Below are 26,944 nucleotides of genomic sequence, written 5' to 3' on the forward strand. Positions count from 1 at the left end.
CATTCCAGTGTTTCACCACCCTCCTAGTGAAAACATTTTTCCTAATATCCAACCTAAACCTCCCCCACTGCAACTTGAGACCATTACTCCTTGTCCTGTCCTCTTCTACCACTGAGAATAGTCTAGAACCATCCTCTTTGGAACCCCCTTTCAGGTAGTTGAAAGCAGCTATCAAATCCCCCCTCATTCTTCTCTTCTGCAGACTAAACAATCCCAGTTCCCTCAGCCTCACCTCATAAGTCATGTGTTCCAGACCCCTAATCATTTTTGTTGCCCTTCGCTGGACTCTTTCCAATTTATCCACATCCTTCTTGTAGTGCAGGGCCCAAAACTGGACACAGTACTCCAGATGAGGCCTCACCAATGTCGAATAGAGGGGAACGATCGCGTCCCTCAATCTGCTGGCAATGCCCCTACATATACATTCCAAAATGCCATTGGCCTTCTTGGCAACAAGGGCACACTGTTGACTCATATCCAGCTTCTTGTCCACTGTCACCCCTAGGTCCTTTTCCGCAGAACTGCTGCCTAGCCATTTGGTCCCTAGTCTGTAGCGGTGCATTGGGTTCTTCCGTCCTAAGTGCAGGACCCTGCACTTATCCTTGTTGAACCTCATCAGATTTCTTTTGGCCCAATCCTCCAATTTGTCTAGGTCCCTCTGTATCCTATCCCTGCCCTCCAGCGTATCTACAACTCCTCCTAATTTAGTATCATCCGCAAATTTGCTGAGAGTGCAATCCAAACCATCCTCCAGATCATTTATGAAGATATTGAACAAAACCGGCCCCAGGACCGACCCCTGGGGCACTCCACTTGATACCGGCTGCCAACTAGACATGGAGCCATTGATCACTACCCGTTGAGCCCGACAATCTAGCCAACTTTCTACCCATCTTATAGTGCATTCATCCAGCCCATACTTCTTTAACTTGCTGACAAGAATACTGTGGGAGACCGTGTCAAAAGCTTTGCTAAAGTCAAGAAACAATACATCCACTGCTTTCCCTTCATCCACAGAACCAGTAATCTCATCATAGAAGGCGATTAGATTAGCCAGGCATGACCTTCCCTTGGTGAATCCATGCTGACTGTTCCTGATCACTTTCCTCTCGTGTAAGTGCTTCAGGATTGATTCCTTGAGGACCTGCTCCACGATTTTTCCGGGGACTGAGGTGAGGCTGACTGGCCTGTAGTTCCCAGGATCCTCCTTCTTCCCTTTTTTAAAGATTGGCACTACATTAGCCTTTTTCCAGTCATCCGGGACTTCCCCCGTTCGCCACGAGTTTTCAAAGATAATGGCCAATGGCTCTGCAATCACAGCCGCCAATTCCTTTAGCACTCTTGGATGCAACGCGTCCGGCTCCATGGACTTGTGCACGTTCAGCTTTTCTAAATAGTCCCTAACCACCTCTTTCTCCACAGAGGGCTGGCCACCTACTCCCCATGCTGTGATGCCCAGCGCAGCAGTCTGGGAGCTGACCTTGTTAGTGAAGACAGAGGCAAAAAAAGCATTGAGTACATTAGCTTTTTCCACATCCTCTGTCACTAGGTTGCCTCCCTATTACACTCGATTACATATCTAAAAATTGCAATATTACAACAAAAAAACTTCAAAAACAGACTCTAATGAGAGACTGCTGAATTGGAATTAATTTGAAAACTGGACACCATTAAATTAGGCTTGAATAAAGACTGGGAGTGGATGTGTCATTACACAAAGTTAAACTATTTCCCCATGCTTATACCCCCCCCCCCTGCATTGTTCTTCACACATTCTTGTCAACTGCTGGAAATGGCCCATCTTGATTATCACTACAAAAGGGTTTTTTTTCCTCTCCTGCTGATAATAGCTCACCTTAACTGATCACTCTTGTTATAGTGTGCATGGTAACACCCATTGTTTCATGTTCTCTGTGTATATAAAATCGTCCTACTGTATTTTCCACTGCATGGATCCGACGAAGTGGGCTGTAGCCCACAAAAGCTTATGCTTAAATAAATGTGCTAGTCTCTAAGGTGCCACAAGTAGTCCTGTTCTTTTTTTGAATAAGGAAGTGTTATTTACTCCTTCTCATAACACATGAAGCAGGGGTCGCCCAATTAAATTAATAGGCAGAAGGTTTAAAACAAAGGGAAGTACTTCTTCACACAATGCACAGTCAAACTGTGGAACTTGTTGCCAGGGGATTTTGTGAAAGTCAAAAATATAACTGGGTTCAAAAGAGAATTAGATAAGTTCCCGGAGGACAGGTCCATCAATGGTTATTAGCCAAAATGAAGTAGTTTTCCTCTTAACAGAAATTTAAGTTAGAGCTTATCAAAACAAATTCCATATGAAATAGAAATAATTAAAACCTATACTGGTTCTGTAGTCTCATAAATGTTATTTCTCTCACATATTCTCCCACTTCAACCTTTGGATTGAGGTTTCACTTCAGAGCTCCTTAGACTGTAAATTACATAAAATAAGCTTTTCAGGATTTGCCACCATTTTCTATATTAATTTGTAAAAAAGAAAAACAACGTAAGTTTCAGTTTTCCACTATTCAAGTTATCACATAGTTATTCTCTACATTTTAAGAAATAAGAAAAATTACTTAATCTTATCATTTGTTAGCGTTCTTTTAATCCCATTTAACACCCATTTCCATCTACTGAACTCTTCTGCAAAGTTGTGGTTTACACCAATTTAGTGGATTTCCCCTTCTCAGAATTCATTTATCTCTGGGTTTTCTGTCATAAGTGTTGGTAGAAGGGATCTCACATCTTGTGGGAAGGTTTGCATCATGAGGAAAAGCACCTGTCAGGGTTCCTTCCTCACTCTGAACTCTAGGGTACAGACGTGGGGACCTGCATGAAAGACCCCCTAAGCTTATTCTTACCAGCTCAGGTTAAAAACTTCCCCAAGGTACAAACTTTGCCTTGGCCTTGAACAGTATGCTGCCACCACCAAGCGTTTTAAACAAAGAACAGGGAAAGAGATCACTTGGAGACGTCTTCCCCCAAAATATCCCCCCAAGCCCTACACCCCCTTTCCTGGGGAAGGCTTGATGATAATCCTCACCAATTTGTACAGGTGAACACAGACCCATTCCCTTGGATCTTAAGAACAATGAAAAATCAATCAGGTTCTTAAAAGAAGAATTTTAATTAAAGAAAGGTAAAAGAATCACCTCTGTAAAATCAGGATGGAATATACTTTACAGGGTATTCAGATTCAAACAACACAGGATCCCCCTCTGGGCAAAACCTTAAAGTTACAGAAAACAGGAATAAACCTCCCTCTTAACACAGGGAAAATTCACATAAAACAAAAGATAAACTAATCCACCTTGCCTGGCTTACCTATACTGGTTGCAATATTGGAGACTTGGATTAGGATGGGTTGGAGAAGATGGATTTCTGTCTGGCCTCTTTCAGTCCCAAGAGAGAAAAAACACGTAAAACAAAGAGCAGAAACAAAAGCCTCCCCCCAGCCCCAGGTTTGAAAGTATCTTGTTCCCTTATTGGTCCTTTGGGTCAGGTGTCATCCAGGTTAGCTGAGCTTCTTAACCCTTTACAGGTAACAGGATGTTGCCTCGGTCCAGGAGGGATTTTATAGCACTGTATACAGAAAGGTGGTTACTCTTCGCTTTATTTATGACAGCACCTCTAGTCTATTTTCACACTTTGTAATCTTTCAAAGCAGAGGCGATGGAGAAGTGATTCAAATACATAAGACACAAAAGCAAAACTAAACCCTTGTTTACACTACGCAGTTTTGTTGGCAAAAGCTGCCTATGCCGACAAAACAGGGAGGCGTACACCACAAAGCTACTTTTGGAGGCAAAACTCTGCTGTTTTGCCGACAAAATAAAACCACCTCAATTAGAGGTATAGAGCTTTCTGCAGCAAAGTTAAAGCAACAAAGCATTAGTGTAGATGCTGCCATTCATTATGTCTAGGGCCCTATCAAATTCATGGTCCATTTTGGTCAATTTCATGGTCATAAGATTTTTAAAATCGTAAATGTCATGATTTCAGTTATTGAAACCTGAAATTTCATGGTGTTGTAATTGTAGGCGTTCTGATCCAAAAAGGAGTTGAGGGGAGGTCGAAAGGATACTGTAGGGGCAGTTGCAGTACTGCTATCCTTACTTCTGCACTGCTTCTGGTGGCAGTGCTGCTCCCAGAGCTGGGCAGCTGGAGAGCAGTGGCTGCTGTCCACAATCTCAGCTCTGAAGGCAGAAAGCTGCCAGCAGCAGAGCAGAAGGATGGTGATGGCATGGTGTGGTATTGCCACCCTTACTTCTGCCCTCTGCCTGTAGCAGTCACCACTCTCCAGCCACCCAGTTCTGAAGGCAGCAAAGCAGAAGGAGGAATGGCATGGTATGGTATTGCCACCCTTACTTCTGCGCTGCTGCTGGCAGGGTACTGCCTTCAGAGCTGGGCACCTAGCCAACCGCCGCCACTCTCCAGCTGCCCAGCTCTGAAAACAGCACAAAAGTAAGGGTGGCAATACAGCAACCCCACGCCCCCAATATAATCCTGTGACCTTCCTGAAACTCCCTTTTGGGTCAGGACCCCCAGTTTGAGAAATGCTGGTCTCCACCCTGAAATCTGTATAGTATAGGGTAAAAGCACACAAAAGACCAGATTTCATGGGGGAGACCAGATTTCACAGGGGAGACACGTTTTTCACAGCTGTGAATTTGGTAGGGCTCTAGTTATGTTGACATAACTGGTCTCCCTCAGTATCCCACAATGCTCATTGTGACCACTCTGCTCACTGTTTTGAACTCAGCTGCCCTCCAGGCACTCGCCCCTCCCCTTTCAAAGCTCAGGGAAGCTTTGACATTCCTGAGCCTGGAGAGCTCACAGAGATGCTGAGGATGCCGCTCCCAGTAACTAGGGAGGCTGTGGGAGAACTCAGGAGGGAATCAGAACCATTAATGTGGAATGTTGCTCTCCCTGGCAGGCAGGCAGAGCAGGCTGCTGCTGTGAGGTGTGTGTAGAGAGACTGCTGTGCAGTCTCCCTCCCCCTGCCTCAGGATTGGTTGCTCAAGCTGCTATCTAAATTTAAAGAGACAGCATGCCGACACACTCTCCCCCAACACACACTCCGTCTCTCACATACATACTCTCCCCCCACTTCCACAACACACACTCTGTCTCTCTTCCCACCACACACTCCCTGTTACACATTCCTCCCTCTGCCCCACCCCCCACTTCAGTTGAAAAGCAGCTGGCAAGAAGGATGCCCATGAAATGATGGGATTGAGAAACCTGCATCATGTGACACTGTATCTGCCCCATGAGGCACTGCAAACCCATCCCAAAGCACCCTGTGGCCAGTTGCACAGTAGGATAACTACCCACAGTGCACTGCTCTGTGTTGATGCAAGAGCTGCTAGTGTAGATGCGCTTCAGCAAAACAAGGAGCGTAGTGTGGACACTCAACAGTGCTTTAATTAAAGTGCTTTACTTAAAGTGGCATAACTTTTGACAACAAAACTCTGTAGTGTAGACATAGCCTAAGAAACCAACACATAGAATCAGGAGTCAAAATTCACATATCCTGCAGTCTGACACATTCATTCCCTCATTGGCTACCACCACTTGCATGGCATGGAAGTGTTTCTTATCCAGCAAGGCAGCCAGATTGGGATCCATGGGGGAGGAAGGTCTTCTGAAGGCATCAACTCTTTCTCACTTTGCCTCATGAAACATTGGATCCAAATGATAAAGGACAATTGTTCCGAATCTCACCATGGCATCCTTTGCGGCTGTAATCAGTGGCACTCAACTACACAGTAACGTTGTAAACAGTTTTACTGGTGCCACACTAAACCACAGCTTCCTCCTCTGGGGTGAAAACAAACAACTAGGCGGCTGATATTTCTCCCTAGGTTCTTGTCAAGTTCTTGGCCTAGGACAGGATAAATTTACACTTCTCTACTAGAATTCCTTTCCAAACCACCCACAATTTCAGCAGTGCTAGTGAAGAATGGATTCCCCAGCCATATACCTAATTTCTTTCTTTAGTGTGATGCCACATGTCAAAAATTAGGAACTAGGTACAGGTCTGGATCAGAATCTCTGTAAACTACCAGAGGTGTGATTTCTCTATCAAAATAGTTATTTTTCTGCTTCAACAAAGACGTCATTTTATCCACATTTGCAGCACATACAAAGAATGAGTTCAGCAAACACACCATTTCTATTTACATCTGCATAGTTAGGGATATCCTTTCCCAAATAACAAGATTAGTTAGGAGATTATCTTCATGGGTAACCTGCTGTGAGACCTGAATCATAACTGTTTTGGGAACCAAAGACAGGCATTTTGCCTAGTTTCACTTCACTTATTGTGTAATTCAGTCAGTCCCTGGAGGATCTGAGACAATATTGACCTAAACAATTGAACAACACTGTCAACATATGCAGTTACTTCAGTTAGTTGTACTATTGGAGTCTGCTGTTGTTCATCATTTCAGATTGGAGATTAAAAAATATGAATGAGTCCTGGGTAGCAGGTCCAATAGATTGGAGTATTCTCTTTACTGAACTGCACTTCACCTTTCTCCATGCCATCAAGGAAGGACTGGGAGAAAGAAAAACAAAATAAGAAATGGATATTTTAGAAATGACTAATTTTATTTGTCTCAAAATTCCCAATAAATCTGAGCTACAATCTGTCAAATACAACTACTACCTAGTTATGTGACCAAATGGCCTTCAGGAAAGAGGGGGAAAAACATCTCAGAGAGGTGTAAGACACTTCCAGTTTCATACAAAGTAAAATTCCAGAGCAGGTTACGTGATTCTTCCATTGTCTTCTCCTCTGATACCTCCTTCACTGAGCACTATCTCATTATTATTAAGTTGTGTAATTTACAAAAGTATTAACATAATCATAAAGGGGGAAAAGCAGCCAACCTTCCCATCTGCAAACAATTCCAACCAAGCACGAAAAAGTCCAGAAGTGGCCTCACCAGTACATGGGGTAGTAGAGCGAGCGCACCCAGAGCACTGGGCCTGGTGCAAGATCTGAGGCCTCAACCAAAGGCTGTGAACCAGAGGAAGCCTGGCCTTGGCAGCATAACATACTTGATATTTATGTAAATATATTCCAGCTAGTACAGATACAGGCCATTCAAATACAAGATAAGATGGTTTGACAAAATAACAAATGGGGATGTTTTGTACAAGATATCAGAAACAAGGGGAGGTAACAAAACAATGTAATGAAACTTGTAAGATGGTATGTAAGTTGTTTATCCCAGTTGTTTGTCTCAGTCTTTAAATGTTGGGGTGCGGAGATGAAGGAAGAAGGGGACATGCATCAGGGCCCTAATTGTGCCCTGGGTGATCGCTACTTCCCACCACCCAACACAGAAGTAATGAGGTTGAGTAGTGCCAGTATAAGAGAAAATAAAACTACTAATTATGCCTCAAAAAAGGATTTTAATGACCTCCAGCTGTAAAGGCAACACAGACAAAATAAGAAAAGATAGATTAAAGACCAGCACTGAATAAGGATTAATATAACTGGCAAGTTATACTGAAGTCAAGTACAAGTACATGTAAAATTATTCATCAACTACCTACTACTATTCTTAACGCTATAGTATCGATACAAACTTGAGATCAATTCAGCTTGAGCAACATAATCTTACCCTGCATTTGTCCAAAAATACATTATCCTTCAGTTGGCTGTTTCCCGCACTGGCCATGTATAGTTAGTCGAGAAGCGCACATCCCTTCGGTTCAGGGGGTGTGCGTCTGGTTTCCTGATCAAAGAGGGGTCCCTTTATGATCAAAACACACACACTTAGTCCTGTGCCTTCGTTATCTTATCTGTCAGCCATGTTTTAAAACAGACCAATCAATCAGAGTGGGCCAAATTCTTAGTGTGGTTGCTTTAATATTATAAGCTATGCGCGGGTGCATAGCTTATCTCCATGTAGCCAATTATCTTAAATGTGGTCAATGTGTGTTGATAATCCATGCACGAGCACATAGATTATCCCAATTCATATGAGTCAGCCTAAAGTGTTATCTGGTTGCAGCGCATCCTGAACACAAGTTTTAGTTTAATTCTGCAAAGCTTGCTTTCTGAAGCTTCTGGAAGTTTGAGGCCTAACACTGACAATACCTTTGTACAATACTTTTGTTCATATTAATCACATCCCCCCGAGGCCTAAACTTCTGACTTAGGAAAAACAACATTTATTTGAGTATATCGCTTTATAACAGGGGCAAATAGCGAATGCAGGCAAATATTAAAGCCCCAGCAATAATTATGGTAAAACAGACTAACAATCCCAGAAGAATGTGTGGGCCCTACTGCTCCACAATATGTAACAATCTTTCAGGGATTCCAATCACCTGGTGAGCTGTTTCTTTAATATCTTGACTGATCGTGAAGACAAATCTTCCTATTCCTTCTAACCATGGGATTATTATCGCATCCTCAGATTGAGTAGAGGGAGGAATCACCAGGGTTAGCTCCTGGTAACGTTCCTGTGAGACATTAAAAATCGCAGAAATAACATTGCCTAGCTGAATTATTGCTAAGTCAATTTCAGAGAATTTTTGGACAAATCTCCTCTAATTTGGACACCCATAGGGGTGTAGGCAGGTGCACCTGGAGCTTCACTGTGTCATGTGCACCATGAACCCATGTAGAATTGATGATAGTGCCTAATTGGAAATGATAATAAGACCAATTGACGCAAGCTATACTTTCAGTTGGCCGAAATACGATATGGAGCATATAGTTGATAACAATAAGAATGATGTTTCAGTGAATTTTTGAGGAATGCCTACACACCAGCTTCCTGTCATTGCTTCCTCAGAATATGTGTTATTGATTAAGGATTTTTTAAGATGGAGCCATCACTTGCACATCATACACTTTACTTGAGCGGTACAATGTTTTCTAACACTCACAGGGCCACAAATGGCACCAAATAAAGGCGCTTTCCTATAACCTTCTTCCCAAGCAGAAGCATTTTTACAGCGGTCTGACTTACTAACAGCAATTGACAAAACAAGATCAGTAAGTGGCGATTTATTTGGTTTTGCTGCTGGACTACTGCTTGGAGACTGCGTCGATCTCAAACAGAACTTTTGTTGCATAGGGTGTAAGTTGTAACAGATGTAACATACTGGAGATTTTGTTCAAATGTCCAATTATTGCTTTGAGGTCCAATGGGATAATATATTTTTAATAGTTTGGTCCCCAACAGTTTCTCCAAAGCACCCACATCCCATTTTACTTCCGTTTGACAAGCATACACAGGCCCTTCACTGTACGTGAAACATGAAGAGTTATAATACACACAACCAAAGAACCAGAGCTTATCATTAATAGGGAGTATACATCCAAAAGGTGGCTGAAGAAAATAAATATAGGTAATGATGGAGCGGTTTCCCAGCGAAGGTTTTTCAATAACAGTTAAGTTGACAGCCTTTACCGGGCACCAAGGATCGCTGGCATTGCAAACATTCCCATTGAATGTGCACTCAGGAAAGGATGAGTTCACGGGGGTGAAATAGGTACCATTTCCTAAGCACAAATCAGCTGCCTCTGATTTCAATACTGAAGACACCCAAATGAAGAAGAGCCACATTCCTGTAACAAGGAACACAATGCAGCTCACTGTACGGGTTCAGTGGCCAGAGGGGTTATCCAAGCTTGATTAGCATGGATATTACCGCTAGCAGTAGAAATTAGGTACATAAATGGATAGGATAGTATCTCTGTTATTTTTCCTCTAAGGGTTCATGAATCTGAGGCAATACAAGCCAGACCAACTGATCTTTTTGGTACAAAGGCTTCCAAGGGTCAGCCTCAAGGAGTGGCTTCCGTTGATAACTATATTGCCATTTTTCAGAATTTATTCCCCGGATAATTTATTTTCCCACCCTTTCCAATCACCCTGCTCATTTTTTAATCTAGGTTTAAGATCTCGGATTTTTTTTCCACCACCCCATTGCTTTGTGGGTGGTAAGGCAGGTGTAAAATGGGAGCTATCAACTGGCCTGAACACCAACACTCCCATTCTCAGCTATTCCAAGGAGGACCTCCGTCAGTAAAAATGATACCAGGAGGACCCCAGACTGTCATTAACTCCTCACAACACTTAATATTATTGGACGCCTGATAGAAACTTAATGGGAACATAGCGGTCCTCTGGGATCCTAAATCTACAACAACCAAGCCCACGGGGTTTCTTTTTGATCCTGCAAGCAGGCACATTAGGTCCATCTGCCAATGGTAATTTACCTGCCACTTTTCTTTTCTGTAAGCGCCTAACATATAAACATTAAAATATTTTCGATGGCTGAGGCAAAACTTACAGTTACCAGTAACAGTTGCAATGATTTTGCGAATCTCTGAAAACCCTAAATCACATAAAATAAATTCAAGATCAGATTTATTGCAATGACCCTGGCACAGCTACAGACTAGGGACCGAATGGCTAGGCAGCAGTTCTGCGGAAAAGGACCTAGGGGTGACAGTGGACGAGAAGCTGGATATGAGTCAGCAGTGTGCCCTTGTTGCCAAGAAGGACAATGGCATTTTGGGATGTATAAGTAGGGGCATAGAGAGCAGATCGAGGCACGTGATCATTCCCCTCTATTCGACATTGGTGAGGCCTCATCTGGAGTACTGTGTCCAGTTTTGGGCCCCACACTACAAGAAGGATGTGGATAAATTGGAGAGAGTCCAGCGAAGGGCAACAAAAATGATTAGGGGTCTGGAACACATGACTTATGAAGAGAGGCTGAGGGAACTGGGATTGTTTAGTCTGCAGAAGAGAAGAATGAGGGGGGATTTGATAGCTGCTTTCAACTACCTGAGAGGTGGTTCCAGAGAGGATGGTTCTAGACTATTCTCAGTGGTAGAAGAGGACAGGACAAGGAGTAATGGTCTCAAGTTGCAGTGGGGGAGGTTTAGGTTGGATATTAGGAAAAACTTTTTCACTAGGAGGGTGGTGAAACACTGGAATGCGTTGCCTAGGGAGGTGGTGGAATCTCCTTCCTTAGAAGTTTTTAAGGTCAGGCTTGACAAAGCCCTGGCTGGGATGATTTAATTGGGGATTGGTCCTGCTTTTGAGCAGGGGGTTGGACTAGATGACCTTCTGGGGTCCCTTCCAACCCTGATATTCTGATTCTATGATTCTCATGAACAGCCTTTGCATAGCGAATGGCTTCACGAGACGGTTCCGGCCTTTTTGCTATATGTCAGAATTGGAGGGCCTCAACAATGACAGCATGAGCGGGAGGAGTCCAGGATTTATGACTAGCAATTTTTATGACAGCAGAAATTTTTCCAAGCTCCCAATGATTTTTTAAGAATTTTACTATAGAAACCCAATGTATATTATGGGCCCTTTCAGGATTGGTGAGATCAGAGCTTTGGACTCCTAAGCTTCCCTTATAAAGGTAGGAACTGTCCACACCAATGTACCAATTTTCCTCTCCATGATTTAGTGGGACATGAGTTAAGGAGAAGGTCAGTGCCTCGACCTCGGCTAATTGAGCCGAAGGATTAGTCCGTAGTCTATAAGTCCCATTGGAGGCACATTTTAGGCAATTATACCCAACTGCCCCTTCATGCTGTGGTGCGCCATCAATCCATAACCACACTTTTTCCGTGTTATGTTCTAGAATACACCATTGTTTTTGTAAGAACCGGTGATTATTTTGAATCCATCTTACATGCAGTGGATGAAACTGGGTCTTTAGGGCCAATGCCATTTTTATAACTGCTTCAGGCATGTCCTGATGCATCCACCGAAACTCCGAACCGACTGAAAATGGATTATATGAAAACACAGACCAAATGAACAGGTTTCCTGCAATCCTCTGAAGAATGGGATACATTTGATTAAGAATAGTTAACGTTTTATCCGTGGAGGACTGATAAGAATGAAAAATGCCACTGGTAAAGGAAGAGTGATTCTCTTGTTTGAATTCCACCCACCAATGTTCATAACCAGTATTTACATACACATCCACCGTTTTAGAGGAATCGAGGTAGGTAAGAGAGGGTTCCTTAAGGAAGTGGGTTTTCCATTTTTGCCATATTGTCTGTATAAGTGGCCAATCAGGATTTTTTCCCCTACTCAGAAGGTAGGCCTGTTTGAAAAAGGCATTCCAGGAGGAAGACAAAAAACTAGTTTGGACCGCTAATCCAGCAGCCCTTTGGAAATCCTTTAAGGAATGGACAGAAGTGAGTTTGTCTATCGCTTCTATCACATCTGAATTCAAGGTAATATCTATGGCAACCCATATCCATCCCAAAAATGTTTGCCTAAGGGTGGGTTCTTTTCACTTTTCCTTTTTGATTTCCCAACCCTGGTTTGTAAGGTGTTGCATTAAGGCGTTTAAGATAATACTGCAACTATCTTGGGTGGAATCAAAAATTAAAATATCATCCAAATACCTAACCCAATTATCATAATCGAAGGAGGCCATTGATTGTGCCATCATTTGTGTAGCCCATGAGGGGGAATTACAAAATCCCTGGGGGGTGACTCAGAATTTATACTTTTTCTTATTCCACATGAAAGCAGTCAACCCTCGAGGATCTAGAATTGGAATTTGAAAAAACATATCTTTGACGTCAATAAGTGCTTTCCAGGGGTTGTTCTTTAATTTGGCAAGAAGGTTATATTGAATTTCAGTTCGATTAGCAATAATCCCTTTTTCTGTTTGGACAGCAGCATTAATTCGTCAGTAATCTATTACCAATTGCCCTTTGCCGGGTTCCTTTTTTGCTACAATCCAAACAGGTGATGCATATGGTGAGATTCTCCTCAATCCATCCATTAGTTAATGCTTGGTTAACTAATTCGTTACCCAATGTGATTTGCTCACAAGACAATGGATACTGCTTTTGAGGTCCCACCTGCACATTTGGTTTCAACTGGACTATGAAAGGAGTCTGTCCTAGCAAAGGTAGTCAAAAAAGATTTAGCACGAGGAATTTTCCCAATATTATCATTTCCAAAAATATGAAAGGAGTTACATTCCATAGGAATTAAGATTATAGAACTAACACATTCTATTGAAAAAACTGAGGCAAATCCCTTTTTAGTTCCCCTGATTCCTTTTAACCAAACTTTGGAAAGATCCCTTTTATCAACTGTTTTGACAAAGTAAACAGATTTTTCAGCATCCGTATCAAGTAACCAATTTTCCTGCTTTTCATTGGTAACTAATTTCAAAAGAGGGAGACTTTTGCTAAGATTTATTAAAATGACTTTGCTCATCTCCCTGCTCAAGCCGCCGTTTCCTTAATCATTTTTATTTTTACCCCGTGCAACAAATTCATGGTGTTCAGCCAATTTTACTAACTCAGGATCAGAGAGTCAGGCCTCTGGAAGTGTATTCTGATTTCGTAAAAAGGTGAAGGCTGCACGTGCAACCCCAGAGTGCTCCTGTTTAGGGTTCATAGAGGGATTTGATTTTAACAGTTTTGGGTTATCAATTACATTTCCTTGGTCCCACTGAATTTGTCGGGAGGACAGAGCTTCTAAGGTCAGTCCACCCAACCCTAAAACAACAGATTCCAACCAATATCGCCTGAAACATAGCTCGCTACACGTTGAAACAGTAGCTGGACTTACTACTCTGGCTTGTGTTTCTACCATGGTGTCATCTCACCATCCGGCGGTGCCATTATCATTATCTCTTACGCTGAGAATCGTATTAAAAAAAATACATGCATACAGTGACTCCCAGTCCTGGATGTCATCAGGGCCTGGCTTAGTTCTCCTTCCCTGGGTATTAGTTACAGCCATTGCCAATGCCATGATGGGAATCAGGGTTAATCTGCCAACTATTTTTGTTCTCCAGTCCCCTCCAGTTAGTCCCCCGGTTGACTGATAACTCAACACCAGGGGTCCATCCAGACCATTAAGAAAATCATCACTATGTTCCTTATATAATCGCATCACCCACTTCCAAATAGGTTCACCGTCTTTCCTAGACACCCTGGCTCGCAAATGCCAGAGCTCAGCAGTGGTGTAGGATCTATATTCAGTGACCACAGTGTTCTGATCACCATCACTTTTGGATTTGATGGTAACTACAGCGTATAGAGGCACTGCTGGAGCAGAAGGAACTGCCTCCTGCAAATTATAGGGAGGTGGTGGACTTTCTTCCTCCATTCTGACAGGAGGGGAGGAAGGGGCACAATGAGGCTGAAGCAGCAAGTGGATGGTTTTTTGCTGTTTAATTATAGTAGAATTTAAACACGCCAAGCATTCCAACACAGACTGACAAATTCCCTTCTTATTGATTTTATCTCTGTCCCAAAGCAATTCTTTTAAGACCAAAGGCTGGAGAAGCTGGTCCATGCATTGAAAATTTTCAGGGACAGTGGCTTTTACTTTGCAGACCTTCCCTAATCCTTCCAATAACATGTGGGAGGGACTATCAACAGGAATTTTACCTTGTTCGTTAAAATTAACAGAAGCGGTAGAACGAATTTCCCAGGAATTAAAGGTGACCACCGCTCGGTGAGCCAAGATTCCTGTATTATGCAAGCAATTAAACCCCCTATTGGAAGTTCGGCCCTCCACTGCTACAATCTCTGGAGGCATTTCTTTAAGTTCAAAATTATAATCAATCTGAATATTCATTTGTATATTTCCATAATTTTCATTATATTGGAAAGCGATTTGTTCCACTAAATGCCCAATCGGGGTGTTCACCATATTCATACCAGTCCTACCCATATACAGGCATTCCCTGATAGGGCCTGCCTGGACCAACATTACATCTCCTTCCTGGGGTTTAGCCATCTTTACTGAAAAAACATTACTGTATCTCTTTGATGGAATTGGGCAATTTTTGTGTCATACAAAGCCCTGAGCTTGTGGGCAAATAGCTCCCTAACACGCAATAAGGGTACTGGATCAGGGGAACCTATGTACCTCTGAATTTGATCCCTTTCGGGGGGTAGCTCCCAGCAATACCCTGTGATATAAATTAGTTTGGGACTATAGTCTCCTGCTCTTAATTGTTTGCTTGATAACATTATATTGTAATACTGGTAATGATCTACTGACATCTATACTGTGATTAAATTGTACAAAAAGTATTGTCAAGTAAAAGTATTGCCAATGTTAGGCCTCAAACTTCCGTATGTTTCAAAAAGCAAGGCTTGCAAAATTAAGCTTAAGCTCGGGGTCAGGACGCGCTGCAACCAGATAACATTTTATGCTAACTCCTATGTACGTACCAAACCCACATTAAAGACTCAATTGGCTACAAAAGATAAATAGGCCTAAATTATACAACTAACTAACAATTGGCTATATACAATTAGGGCAACCACACTAACAATGTGGCCCATCCTAATTGGTTGGTCTGTTTTAAAACACGGCCGTCAGACCAAATAAAAACTACGAAGGCACAGAAACAAGTGTGTTGTTGGTCATAAGAGAAACCTGACCCACACCCCCTGAACCGAAGGGACATGCACTTCTCAACTGTCTGTACCTGGCCAGTGCGGAAAATGGCTGACTAAAGGGTAACGTATTTTTGGGACAAATGCAGGGTAAGATTATGGAGTAAAAAAGTCTGGTTGCTCAAGCTGATTTGATCTTAGTTGTATCAATACTGTAGTATAAAAACAATTGTAAGTGGTTGGTGGATAATAGCTTTGCATGTATTTGTGCTTGTCTTTCGAATAGCCCGAGCGGATGCATGTAAGGCTGTCGTCCATTAGCTCCTTGTACGTGTAGTTGTGCTTGTCTTCGGTATATCCTGCCACCAGGAATATATAATTGCTGAATAATAGCTTTACTTATGCTTGTCTTCAGGGCTTCTATTATAACCTGCCAGGACCAGCATATGTAGAGTCACTGTTCAGTAACTCCCAAATGGTCCACAATATTACATGTACTTGCGCTTATCTTCAGTATAACCTGCCATTTATATTAATTCTTATTCAATGCTGGTCTTTGTTTTTGCTTTTCTTATTTTTCGTGTGTTATCTTTATAGTAGAAAATAATTAAAAACCTTTTCTGAGGAATAACTAGTAGTTCTTGTTTATCTTATACGGACGCTACTCAACCTCATTACATCTGTGTTGGGTGGCGGGAAGTAGCGATCACCCAGGGCCCAATTAGAGTCCTGACACTTGCCCCCTTCTTCCTTTATCTCTGAATATAGCAGCATAGTATCAATGGCAGGAGCTTGAGCTCCTGAAGTTAGTTCTACTAATGGAAGAACCGAATTGTCAAGTCGCCTATGAGGATATTCACGGGCCCGGGAACAAAAATACTGTTTAAGAAGACAACAAACCACTCCAACAGTAATCAAAAAACAAAGGCCAGCAAAAATCCAGGCGGAGATGACTCCTGGATCAGACCATAAATTCATTTAGCTAATTATCAAATACCATGAAGGGATATAAAACCTTACAATCGTGGACCTGCCACAAAACTTTATAATTTTCAAGCTTACTAAGGGTGCAAGGGAGAATTGATAATAACTGGGCAGAAGCTGGATATGAGTCAACAGTGTGCCCTTGTTGTCAAGAAGGCCAATGGAATATTGTGCTGTATTAGTAGGAGCATTGCCAGCAGATTGAAGGAAGTGATTATTCCCTTCTATTTGGCACTAATGAGGCCACACCTGGAGTACTGCGTCCAGTTTTGGTCTCCCCACTACAGAAGGGATGTGGACAAATTGGAGAGAGTCCAGCAGAGGGCAACAAAAATGATCGGGGGGGGGTACTGAGGCACATGACTTATGAGGAGAGGCTGAGGGAACTGGGGTTATTTAGTCTGCAGAAGAGAAAAGCGAGGGGGGATTTGATAGCAACCTTCAATTACCTGAAGCGAAGTTCCAAAGAGGATGGAGCTACGCTGTTCTCAGTAGTGGCAGATGACAGAACAAGAAGCAATGGTCTCAAGTTGCAGTGGGGAAGTTCTAGGTTGGATATTAGGAAACACTATTTCACTGGGAGGGTAGTGAAGCACTGGAATGGGTTACCTACGGAGGTGGTGGAATCTCCATCCTTAGAGGTTTTTAAGCCCCAGTTTGACAAAGCCTTGGCTGGGATGATTTAGTTGGTGTTGTCCTGCTTTGAGCAGGGGATTGGACTAGATGACCTCCTTAGGTCTCTTCCAACTCTAACGTTCTATGATCACATTCTGTTTGGGATCCATTCAAATTTCCCTTCCAGGACTGTGACACATTCATCTGTAGCACTATTGAGTCTGATTTCAAAGCACAATTCTGAATCACAGAGTTGAGAATACGGCATTATGTGACACGTTAGTAGGTGGAGGATATTCTTCTCCACATTCTAAATATTGCATGGCTCAGACAGAAGCTGACATAACTCGAGTGTTGGGGAAGGAGAGAATCCCTCCAACTCACCCTTCACCTTCCAGTCTAACAGAAGCTGAAACAATATTCTTTTGCCTGTCCCTGCTCTTGGTTATATTTAAATATATTTTAAATGAGAAAAAATGAGTGTTGCTCTGCACAACCCAGGGGGTACCATGAGAACAACTAGGAATGAAACAATCTGTCCCCAAAGGGGGAACTCGGTGACTGTAACAATCACTTTGCAGTGCGAGGAATAGTATAAAAGTGATACTCCAGGTTTCTTTAAACTAAGAAAAATGGTGGAGGTCAGGTTACTTTGTGCAGAAACGCGTTTGAAAACTTCAACCACTGTATGTGGGCAAAAGCAGGTAACTCATCTGGGGGACCTGACAGACCATGGTGAAGCAAATGGTGCAAATAGCCTTAGAGTTCACTATGTGGGAATTAGCCAAAGTATTAAAGAAAACATATTTTGTCAGCCCTAGGCAAGTTTTTATGGTATTTATCACTCTTGTGGATCCTCAGATGCGCAACATGGTGTGAGCACACATAAAAGCTCTTCCCAAACCCTGAGCATTTATAGGGTTTCTCTCCTGTGTGGAATCTCTGAAGACAAATAAGCCCTGGTCAGTCAGTGAAGATTTTCCTACACTCCCAGCATGCATAGGGTCTGTTTCCTTTGATGTGTAATAAGGCCTGAGCGGTAAGTGAAGGTTTTTCCACACACCGAACATTTATAGGCTCTTTTTCCTGAGTGAATTCTCTCATGTCTGAGAAGGTGTGAGTTGTCATTGAAGTTTTTCCCACACTCTGAGCATTCATATGGTCTTTCTCCTGTGTGGATTCTATGATGTCTAATAAGTGCTGAACTCTGAGTGAAGCTTTTCCTGCACTCACAGCATTCGTAAGGTCTCTCTCCTATATGGACCCTCTCATGTCTAATAAGGGGGGACATATCATTGAAGCTTTTCCCACACTCAGAACAGGTATAGGGTCTCTCTCCTGTGTGGATTCTCTCATGCCTAATAAGCTTTGAGGGGCTACTGAAGCTTTTCCCACATTCAGTGCATGTGTTGTTTTTCTCTCCTGGGGAGATTCTTTGCTGGGCTCTGGTTTCCTTGAGGTGTTTGTGAGTTCCTGGCCTATTTGTAGATTTACCCAGTTTCTCCCCTGGCTGGTTTCCCTGCTGCCTTTTTGGCCTGTGCTGACTCTTACAAACTTTTCCCTGCTCATGACTCCTGGACACAGTTCCTTTAGATCTTTGTGATAATGCTTTGTGCAGTTCCACTTGCTTAGCATCTGCCTGTTGAGAATTCTGCTCCTGATTCTCATTCACCATCCAGTCACCTGCTGGGAGAGAGAGAAACATCAGAAACAGGGATAGAAAAGGGGACAGGAAACCAAACTAAGTGCTGTGAAGGCAGAAAAATATCAGGAACTACATTCCCCTACACTCCTCCCCCTAGGGGAGAGAGAAGGATACCAGAACTGCCATCCAAATACTCAGGAGAAAGGGAGGTCAGGAAAGGAGCCACTGCCAGACATCAGTCAGGATGGGGAGGAAACCACTGCCAGATCCCAGCTATTCCCTTCAGACACAGGCAGATTCTGAATTGCTTTATTGATTCCTCCCCTGTGCAGGCACCTCTCAGAATTCCTCTTTCCTCTGAGCACTGTATATTGGCCATAGCTCTTCCCCTTCATTCCAGCTTGGCGATCGACCAGCTTTGGAATGGGAAATACTGCTCTAGGGAAAGACAACAAGGGAAATTCATGGGACTTTTTTTTTCCTCTCCCTCCCTCCTTCCCAGATTGGATTTTTTTCCCCTAAATCTCCCTTGCTGCATAGTAAACTGTCCTATTGTTCTACCTTCAGTGGGCATAGAGAACAACTGACCACCATCCTCTTTGTAACAGCCCTTAACATCTTTGAAGACTGTTATCAGATCCTCTCTGTCTTCTTTTCTCAAAACTAAACATGTCCAGTTCTTTCAATCTTTCCTCACAATTCATGTTTGAAGATAATGAGGTAGCTTTATGGACATTTCTTCTCCAGCACCATTCTGAATGCATATGAGTGGGGGTGAGGAGGATCCTCCTAGAGCATGCTGAAGGGTGATTAGAGAGGTAGGAAGGGAATCAGGTGACAACAAGGGAAGACAAGGTTTCAAAGGTCAGTGGTGTCAAATGCAGATGACAGGTCAAGGAGGATGAGGCTAGAGTGCTGGTTTTGAGCTTCGCCTAGGGAGAGCTGTGACCTTAAAAACATCACAGTGTCATCTGGCACACTGTTGGTGTGATATTTACCCAATGGGGGTCATATAATGTATCCCTGAAAGAAAGACAGTTACCTTTTTCCGTAACTGGTATTCTTCAAGATGTGTTGCTCATGTCCATTCAACTTAGGTGTGTGTGCTCACCACATGCACCGGTGCTGGAAGTTTTTTCCTCAGTGGTATCCATAGGGGACTGGCTCCGGCGCTGCTGGCTTCCCCCATCCTCAGTTCCTTCTTGCCCTCTTTCTCCACTGTTGGAGTTTCCAGCAGGTTGTGGAATGGACATGAGCAACACATCTCGAAGAACACCAGTTACAGAAAGGTATCCGTCTTCTTTGAGTGCTTGCTCACGACCATTCAACTTAGGTGACTCCCAGCAGTACCCTTCAGAGGTGGGTAGGAGTTCACAGATGTGTAGATTGCAACACAGCTCTGCCAAACCCAGTGTCGTCCCTGACCTGCTGAGTGATAGCGTAGTGGGCCGTGAACATGTGCCTGGAGGACCACGTCGTGGCTCCACAGATGTCCTAGATCGGGAAGTGTGCCAGGAAGGCTGCTGAAGATGCCTGCTCTCTGACAATCGGCGGTGGAGGGACTCCCGCTAACTTGTAGCAGGTCCAAATGCAAGAGGTGATCCAGTTAGAAATCCTCTGCGTGAACACCAGGAGGCCCTTCATCCAATCAGCTGCAGAGATTAAAAGCTGAGTCAATTTATGGAAAGGCTTTGTCCGATCTAGGTAGAAATCCAGGGCCCTTCTTACGTCCAGAGCATGAAGGCACCGCTCTTCACTAGTCTCATGGAGCTTAGGGCAGAAAACTGGAAGGAAGATATCCTGGCCCATGTGGAAAGTAGACACCACCTTGGGAAGGAAGGCCAGGTGGGGCTGGAGCTGAACCTTGTCCTTATCGAAGACCGTGTATGGCTGTTGAGGTCAGGGCTCGGAGACTTGCCTCACCGATGTCACTGCCACCAGGAAAGCTACCTTCCATGGCAGGTGAGACAGGAAGCACGAAGCCAAAGGCTCAAAGGGCGGACCTGTGAGCGAGGACAGAACCAAGTTGAGAACCCACTGAGGGGCCGGGGACCAAACTTGAGGAAAAAGTCTCTCGGGGCCTCTAAGGAACCTGACTGTCACGTCATGGAAGTACACCATCTGCCACTGGATTGGTGGATAAAAGGTGGAAAAGGCCGCCACGTACACCTTGATAGAGGAGTGCACCAGTCTCTGGTTTCTCAAATGAAGCAGGTAGTCTAAGATCAACTGCACCGAAGAATGCAAAGGGGAGATGCCCCGTTCAGCCGCCCAGCGGGAGAACCTGGTCCACTTTGCCAGGTAGGTCTGCCTAGTCGAAGGCTTTCTACTCTTGAGGAGGACCTTCTGGGGCCGGGGACGGATTGCTGGGAAACTTGATAGCGTCCCAAACCGGTGCTGGCGAGGCCACACTGGGGCAAGCATGATAACCTGAGCCTTGTCTCTCTTGATTTTTGCTAGGACTTTGATGAGTGGAATTGGAGGGAATGCGTACATCAGGCTTCCTGCCCATGCCAGGAGGAAGGCATCGGAGAGGAAGCCCTTGCCCAGACCCTGTCTGGAGCAAAACTTGTGAAACCTCCTGTTCTGCCTGGTGGCAAACGAATACACTTGGGGAGTTCCCCACCTCTGGAAGATCATGCCAGCTACCTCCGGGTGGAGCAACCACTTGTGGTGAGAGGAGAAGTCCCTGCTTAGGTGATCTGCTAGCGTGTTCCTGGCCCCCAGAAGGTGACACGCTTCTAGATGGATTCCGTGGTCAATGCAGAAGTCCCAGAGATGGAGTGCCTCTTGGCAGAGGGCCAAGGATCGCACACCGCCTTGCCTGTTGATGTAGAACATCAAGGTTGTGTCGTCCGTCAAGACTAATCACTCTGCCCGACAAGTGAGGTAGGAGGACCACGCACCGCTCTGAGCTTTTTGACATTGATGTGTAGCGTCGACTCCTCTGGGGACCACATACTTTGGGTCTGGAGGGTGCAGAGGTGCACCCCCCCATCCGAGGCATCTGAAATCAACTCAGCTAATGAGGAGTGCTGACAAAGGGAACTTCTTCTAGGACTTACCTGGGATCAGTCCACCATCACAGTGAGGTAAGTATCGTCGCAGGGATGGTAACTACCTTTTCCAGGTGGTCCCTGGACTAGGAGAAGACCATCACCAGCCACTGCTGCAGGGGTCACATCCGGAGCTTGGCGTGGCACACCACATATGTGCATGCTGCCATGTGACCTAGGAGGTGCAGGCAAACCCTGGCTGTAGTCAGGGGAAATGCAGAGACTTCCATGATGAGGTCCGGCAATGCCCTGAATCTCTCCAATGGCAGGAACACTATGGCAGAGGATGAGTTGAGGACTGCTCCGATGAACTCTATCCTCTGTACCAGAACTAATGGTAAATGACAAAAAAAAAAAAAAATCTACAACAGGCCGAGGCGATGACAAGTGGCTAATAGCATCGTGACATGCCTTTGGACCTGGAGCTGCCTTGGACCAGCCAGTCATCGATGGAAGGGTAGAGCTGGACACCCCAACATCTGAGGTAAGCTGCCACTACCGACATGCACTTGGGTAAATACCTCCCAAATGGGAGTACCACGAACTGATAGCGGTTGGGACCTACCATAAACCAGAGGAAGTGTCTGTGTCCCTCGAAAATGGCGATGTGGAAGTATGCACTTTTCAGATCGAGGGCAGCATACCAGTCTCCTGGATCCAGGGAGGGGATGACGGATGCCAGGGAGACCATATGGAACCTCAGCTTCATTAGGAAGCGGTTCAAGTCTCGCAGGTCCAGGATATGCCGCAGACTGCCCTTGGCCTTTGGGATTAAAAAGTAATGTGACTAGAACCCCTTGTACTCCGGAGGAACGACCTCCACTGCACCTAGCTGCAGTAACCCCTCGTGAGAAGGGTACCTGAAGAGGGACGGGGAGGTGGGGTGGGAAGGAGGGGTAGAAAACAACTGAAGAGTGTAACCCCACACCACCGTATTGAGGACCCATTGGTCTGATGTTATAGATGCCCATGCAGGGAGCAAAGGAGAAAGCCGGTTGGTTAAAATAGGGGAGGGAGGATTCTGGGAACAGTCCCGTATGTTGCCTTTGGGCATACTCTCAAAACGAGCGCTTGCCCGCCTGCTTATTGTGGGTCAAGATTGATTGAGAAGCCTGTGAAGGCTGTTGGCTAGTACGCCACTGGTAGCCTCTGGATTTCTTATGGGGAGGCTCCTGGCGAGGGTGGCTCCCCTGGCCCAGAGGCTGCTGTGGCTTGAACTGCTTGTGGGCAGGGCTGGGAACATACAGGCCCAGCATTTTAAGTGTTGTACGGGAGTCCTTTAGGCCATGGAGCTTATTGTCCATCTGTTCTGCAAACAGGGCTTGCCCATCAAAGGGAAGGTCCTGCATCGACTGCTGAGCCTCCATGGACAAACCAGAAAGGAGCAGCCAAGATGCCTGGTGCATGGCGATGGCCGTGGTTTGGACAGCAGTGTCCGCCACATCCAATGCCACCTGGAGTGTCGCCCTGGCCACAATTATGCCCTCCTCCATAATTGCTCTGAACTCCTTCCTAGAAGCCTCAGGAAGAGAGCCCTCGAACTTGGCCATGGCTTGCCACATGTTAAAGTCACAGCATCTCAGGAGGGCTTGATGGTTGGCCACCCTCAACTGGAGACTATAGAACAAATAAACCTTACACCCAAACAAGTCTAGTCTATTGGGAGTCTTTGTTCTTAGGGGTAGACCCGGGGTTCACCCTGTGGCTCCCTGTGGTTAGCTGCTTCTAATCACTAGGGAGTCAGGAGTAGGGTGGGTGTACAGGTACTTGTGGCCTTTGGATGGCACAAAGTACTTGTGCTCCACCCCATTGGAGATGGGTGGCAGGGAGGAGGAAGTTTACCACAGGGCATCAGTGATTTTAGAGACCTCTTCATGAAGGGGCAAAGTCACCCTGCCCAGTGCTGTGGAGCAGAGCACATCAAAGAGAGTCTGAAGGCTCCTCTACCTGAAGATCCAGGTTGGCAGTGACCCTCTTCAGTAGTTCCTGGTGCGCTTTAACATCATCTAGAGGAACTGGGGGAGGGGGCTCCGTTATAGCCTTGTCTGGCAATAAAAAGGAAGATGCTGGTGCTGTAGGGTTCTCCATAACCATTGGTGGCCCAGCGGCTTACTCCCTCTTGGACCTACGGGGTCCTTGCGCGCGAGTCTTTGTGCACAGGTGGAAGACAGGACAGCTGGTCTCTCTGAGGTTCCAGACACTGACCGGGTGGCCTTGAAGGGCTGGGTGAACTCCCAAAGGTTCCATGGGTACCACGGCGCCGGCCACTGTGCCTGAGGCCATGGGGCTGATTTCAGTGCCGACAGCGTAGCTTGTCCTGGAGCTTGTCCTGCCGTCAGGGAACCTCGCTCTGAACCAGGGCTGGATCCTGAGCGGTTGCTCCCAGGACAGAGTGGAACGGTGGCTCTGTCCTGACTGGTGCCAGTCATTCCTCCTAGAGTTTGATTTGGAGCAGGGTCTTAGGGACTGGTGGTGCTTGATGCATCTGCACCAGCTTGGAGCCAGTGATCTATGTCTTGCAATTGACTAATCTTACCGGGATGAGGAGTGGGACCTGGAGTCACAATGGGCCTGGTGCCGGGAAGTGCCCGCACACAGTGATGACCTTCTAGGGAATCAATGATGGTCCGAGGAATGGTAATGTCGATCTCTCAACGGGTCCCTGGAGCGGAACCATGGCCTCGGAGATACCGGGTGCTGGGACCAGTACTCCTGCTGGGGGGGGGGGGGGGGAGGAAAGGAGAGAAGAGATAGCCAGCGAGCTGCCTCTTGAGCCTCTCTGCTCATGCACAAGGTCTGGGGACCAAATGTGGCTGCACCGCGTCTGCCTTTTGCGGTCAGAGGCGTGGCGGCTACGGGAGGGCGAGCACTGGCGGGACATCCCCCACAAGAGGGAATGGTGCGGCTAAGGTGGGGACTGAAGCAGTCTGAACGCGAGTTTACCCTGTGACTGGGGAACAGCAGGATCCAGTGTGGGCGGCACCAGGAGGGACGTGATCTCCTTTGCTGCCTACAGGGCTTCTTGCATGGACGGTACCTGGACCTGACGGAAGCCTCTGTTGCTATCCAGGGTAGCTGGCAGGGAGCAGGCTGGGCTCCACCGCTCCACCAGAGCTTGTGCCTGAGATCCCGATGGGGGCGAAGAGTTGCCAGGCATGGGATCTTACTCACACCCAGTCTTATCCTTCCCCTTGTGGGAGGTTGGAGACCTACCTAGCACTGTCTTCTTGGGCTTCTTGGTCAGAGCCTCAGATGGGGACTGGTGCCAACCAGTGGACGGTCCCTGTGGGGACCTGCATACTGAGATCATGGTGCTCGGTGCCCAGCACCAGAGCAACGCTCCGACCCGGCTGAGGAGCACTCTTAAATGAATATTGCGCTCCTTCTTAGTCCTTGGTTTGAAGGCCTTGCACATTTTGCACTTTTCACTAATGTGCCCTTTGCCCAAGCAACTCAGACAACTGCTGTGTGGATCACTAATGGGCATGGGCCTCTTGCAGCAATCACAGGGCTTAAAGCCTGGGGCATGCCCCGTCCCGAGGCAAAGTCCCGTTCGGGACCTACGAAGTCCCTAACTATAGCTAAGGGATTTACAAACACTAACAGAAAACTATATACACTAGAATACACGAATTAACTAGTTTGTATGAACAAGCAGCAACAGCAGTAGCTAAAGCAGCAACAGTTCCAGCACTGTCATTGGCAGCAAGAAGGAACTGAGGGTGGGGGGAGCTAGCGGTGCCATATATACTGCGGCATGTGCGCGCCACTCCAGGGGGTGCCAGCGCTGATCCCCTATGGATACTGCTGAGGGAAAAACTTCTGGCACCAGTGCATGTGGGGAGGACACGCACCTAAGCTGAATGGACATGAGCAAGCACTCAAACTCAGAACTCACTGATCATTAATACAATTGTGTGGGCGCGTGTATGGGTTGTAGTAGGAAGAGAGCCTGAGACATAAGCCCTTGTATCAGAGGCCTGGTATAAGGCAGGACCTGCTCACAGAATCTGGCAAGAACAGGGCTGATATTGCAGAGATACACATTCCTAAGAAGTGCTAAGCACAGAGTACTCATGAAAACCCATCCTGATATCAAGTGGTACCAGAACATCCCGATATCAAGGATGGTACAAAAACATTCCCCAAGGATAACAGGAACACACTGACCCCTCCTGAAAGATAAGGTCAGGATGACAGTACGTAATAGAGATGTTTTGATCAAAGCAACATGTATAAGGTAATACAGGGATCTCAAACTCAAATCACCATGAGGGTCACATGAGGACTCGTACACTGGCCCGAGGGCCGCATCACTGAAACCTTTTCATACAATGATACAAAAGTATAGTCAAAAATGAAGAGTAATATAGTATGCTATTAAAAGTTAATGTATTAACTTTTTAAAAACTGTAATGCAAAAAGTCAGTGCCAATTTTGACAATCATTTCATTTTTGGCCACTTAGTTGGCAGCGTTTTGCATCAACCAGAGCATCAATATTCAGTTTGATATCCTGAGATGAAACCAATCTCAGTGTTGCTTTCAAATGTTCATCAGTGAGCCTTGACCTTAATCTTCATGGAAGAGGAAACAAAACTGTTCATATATATATGTACTTCCAAACATTGCCATTACCCTTGCGGAAGCAGAGAATAACATGGAAAATCTTTCTTGTGAAAGAAACTGGTAGAATTCTGGAATTCCAACATCTGTACACTTCTGCTTCAAAATGCTTTATCACACTGAAGCTCCAGTAACTCCATCTGTATTTCCTCTGCAACATTGACAATTTTCCACACCATTTGCTGTGGACAAAAGTTGAAATCTTTAAACCGCACATCAAACTGTTTGTGTAAGTTAGAAAGGATATCTGTATATTCTTTCAAGGATTTGGATTCAACTTTTCCTAAGGAATTCAGAGTTGAGAAATGGATCAAACTGCCAGCAGTCAGCTGTTTCCCGCATAAAGTAAGCTTGACTTTGAATGTCGTAACACTGTTGTACATCTGTGTTATAACCTGTTTTCTACCCTGAAGCTTCAAGTTCAGTGCATTCAGGTGATCAGATACATCTGTTAGAAAAGCAAGGTTGCAGATAAAAGTGGAATCAGCAGGCTGAGGAACCTCCTTGTTTTTCATTTTTATGAAGGAATCGATCTCTTCTCTAAGTCCAAAAAAACACTTCAAAACATTTCCACGACTCAGCCCATCTAACTTGAGTGTGATACAGA

At 45.2% G+C, this 26,944-nt stretch overlaps 1 protein-coding gene across 1 annotated transcript in view; it reads right to left on the reverse strand.

Moving 5' to 3' along the window:
- Positions 1-14,218: 14,218 nt before the first annotated feature.
- The window catches only part of LOC125640693 (uncharacterized), a 32,356-nt gene continuing 19,630 nt past the window's right edge, over positions 14,219-26,944 (reverse strand). The window contains exon 4 of the mRNA XM_048859568.2: positions 14,219-18,697. Coding sequence (XP_048715525.1) covers positions 17,994-18,697 — 704 coding nt within the window. The 3' untranslated portion in view covers positions 14,219-17,993. The remainder of the gene's footprint in view (positions 18,698-26,944) is intronic.

This window comes from Caretta caretta, chromosome 7, assembly GCF_965140235.1.
Source record: "Caretta caretta isolate rCarCar2 chromosome 7, rCarCar1.hap1, whole genome shotgun sequence".
Classification (NCBI taxonomy): domain Eukaryota; kingdom Metazoa; phylum Chordata; order Testudines; family Cheloniidae; genus Caretta; species Caretta caretta.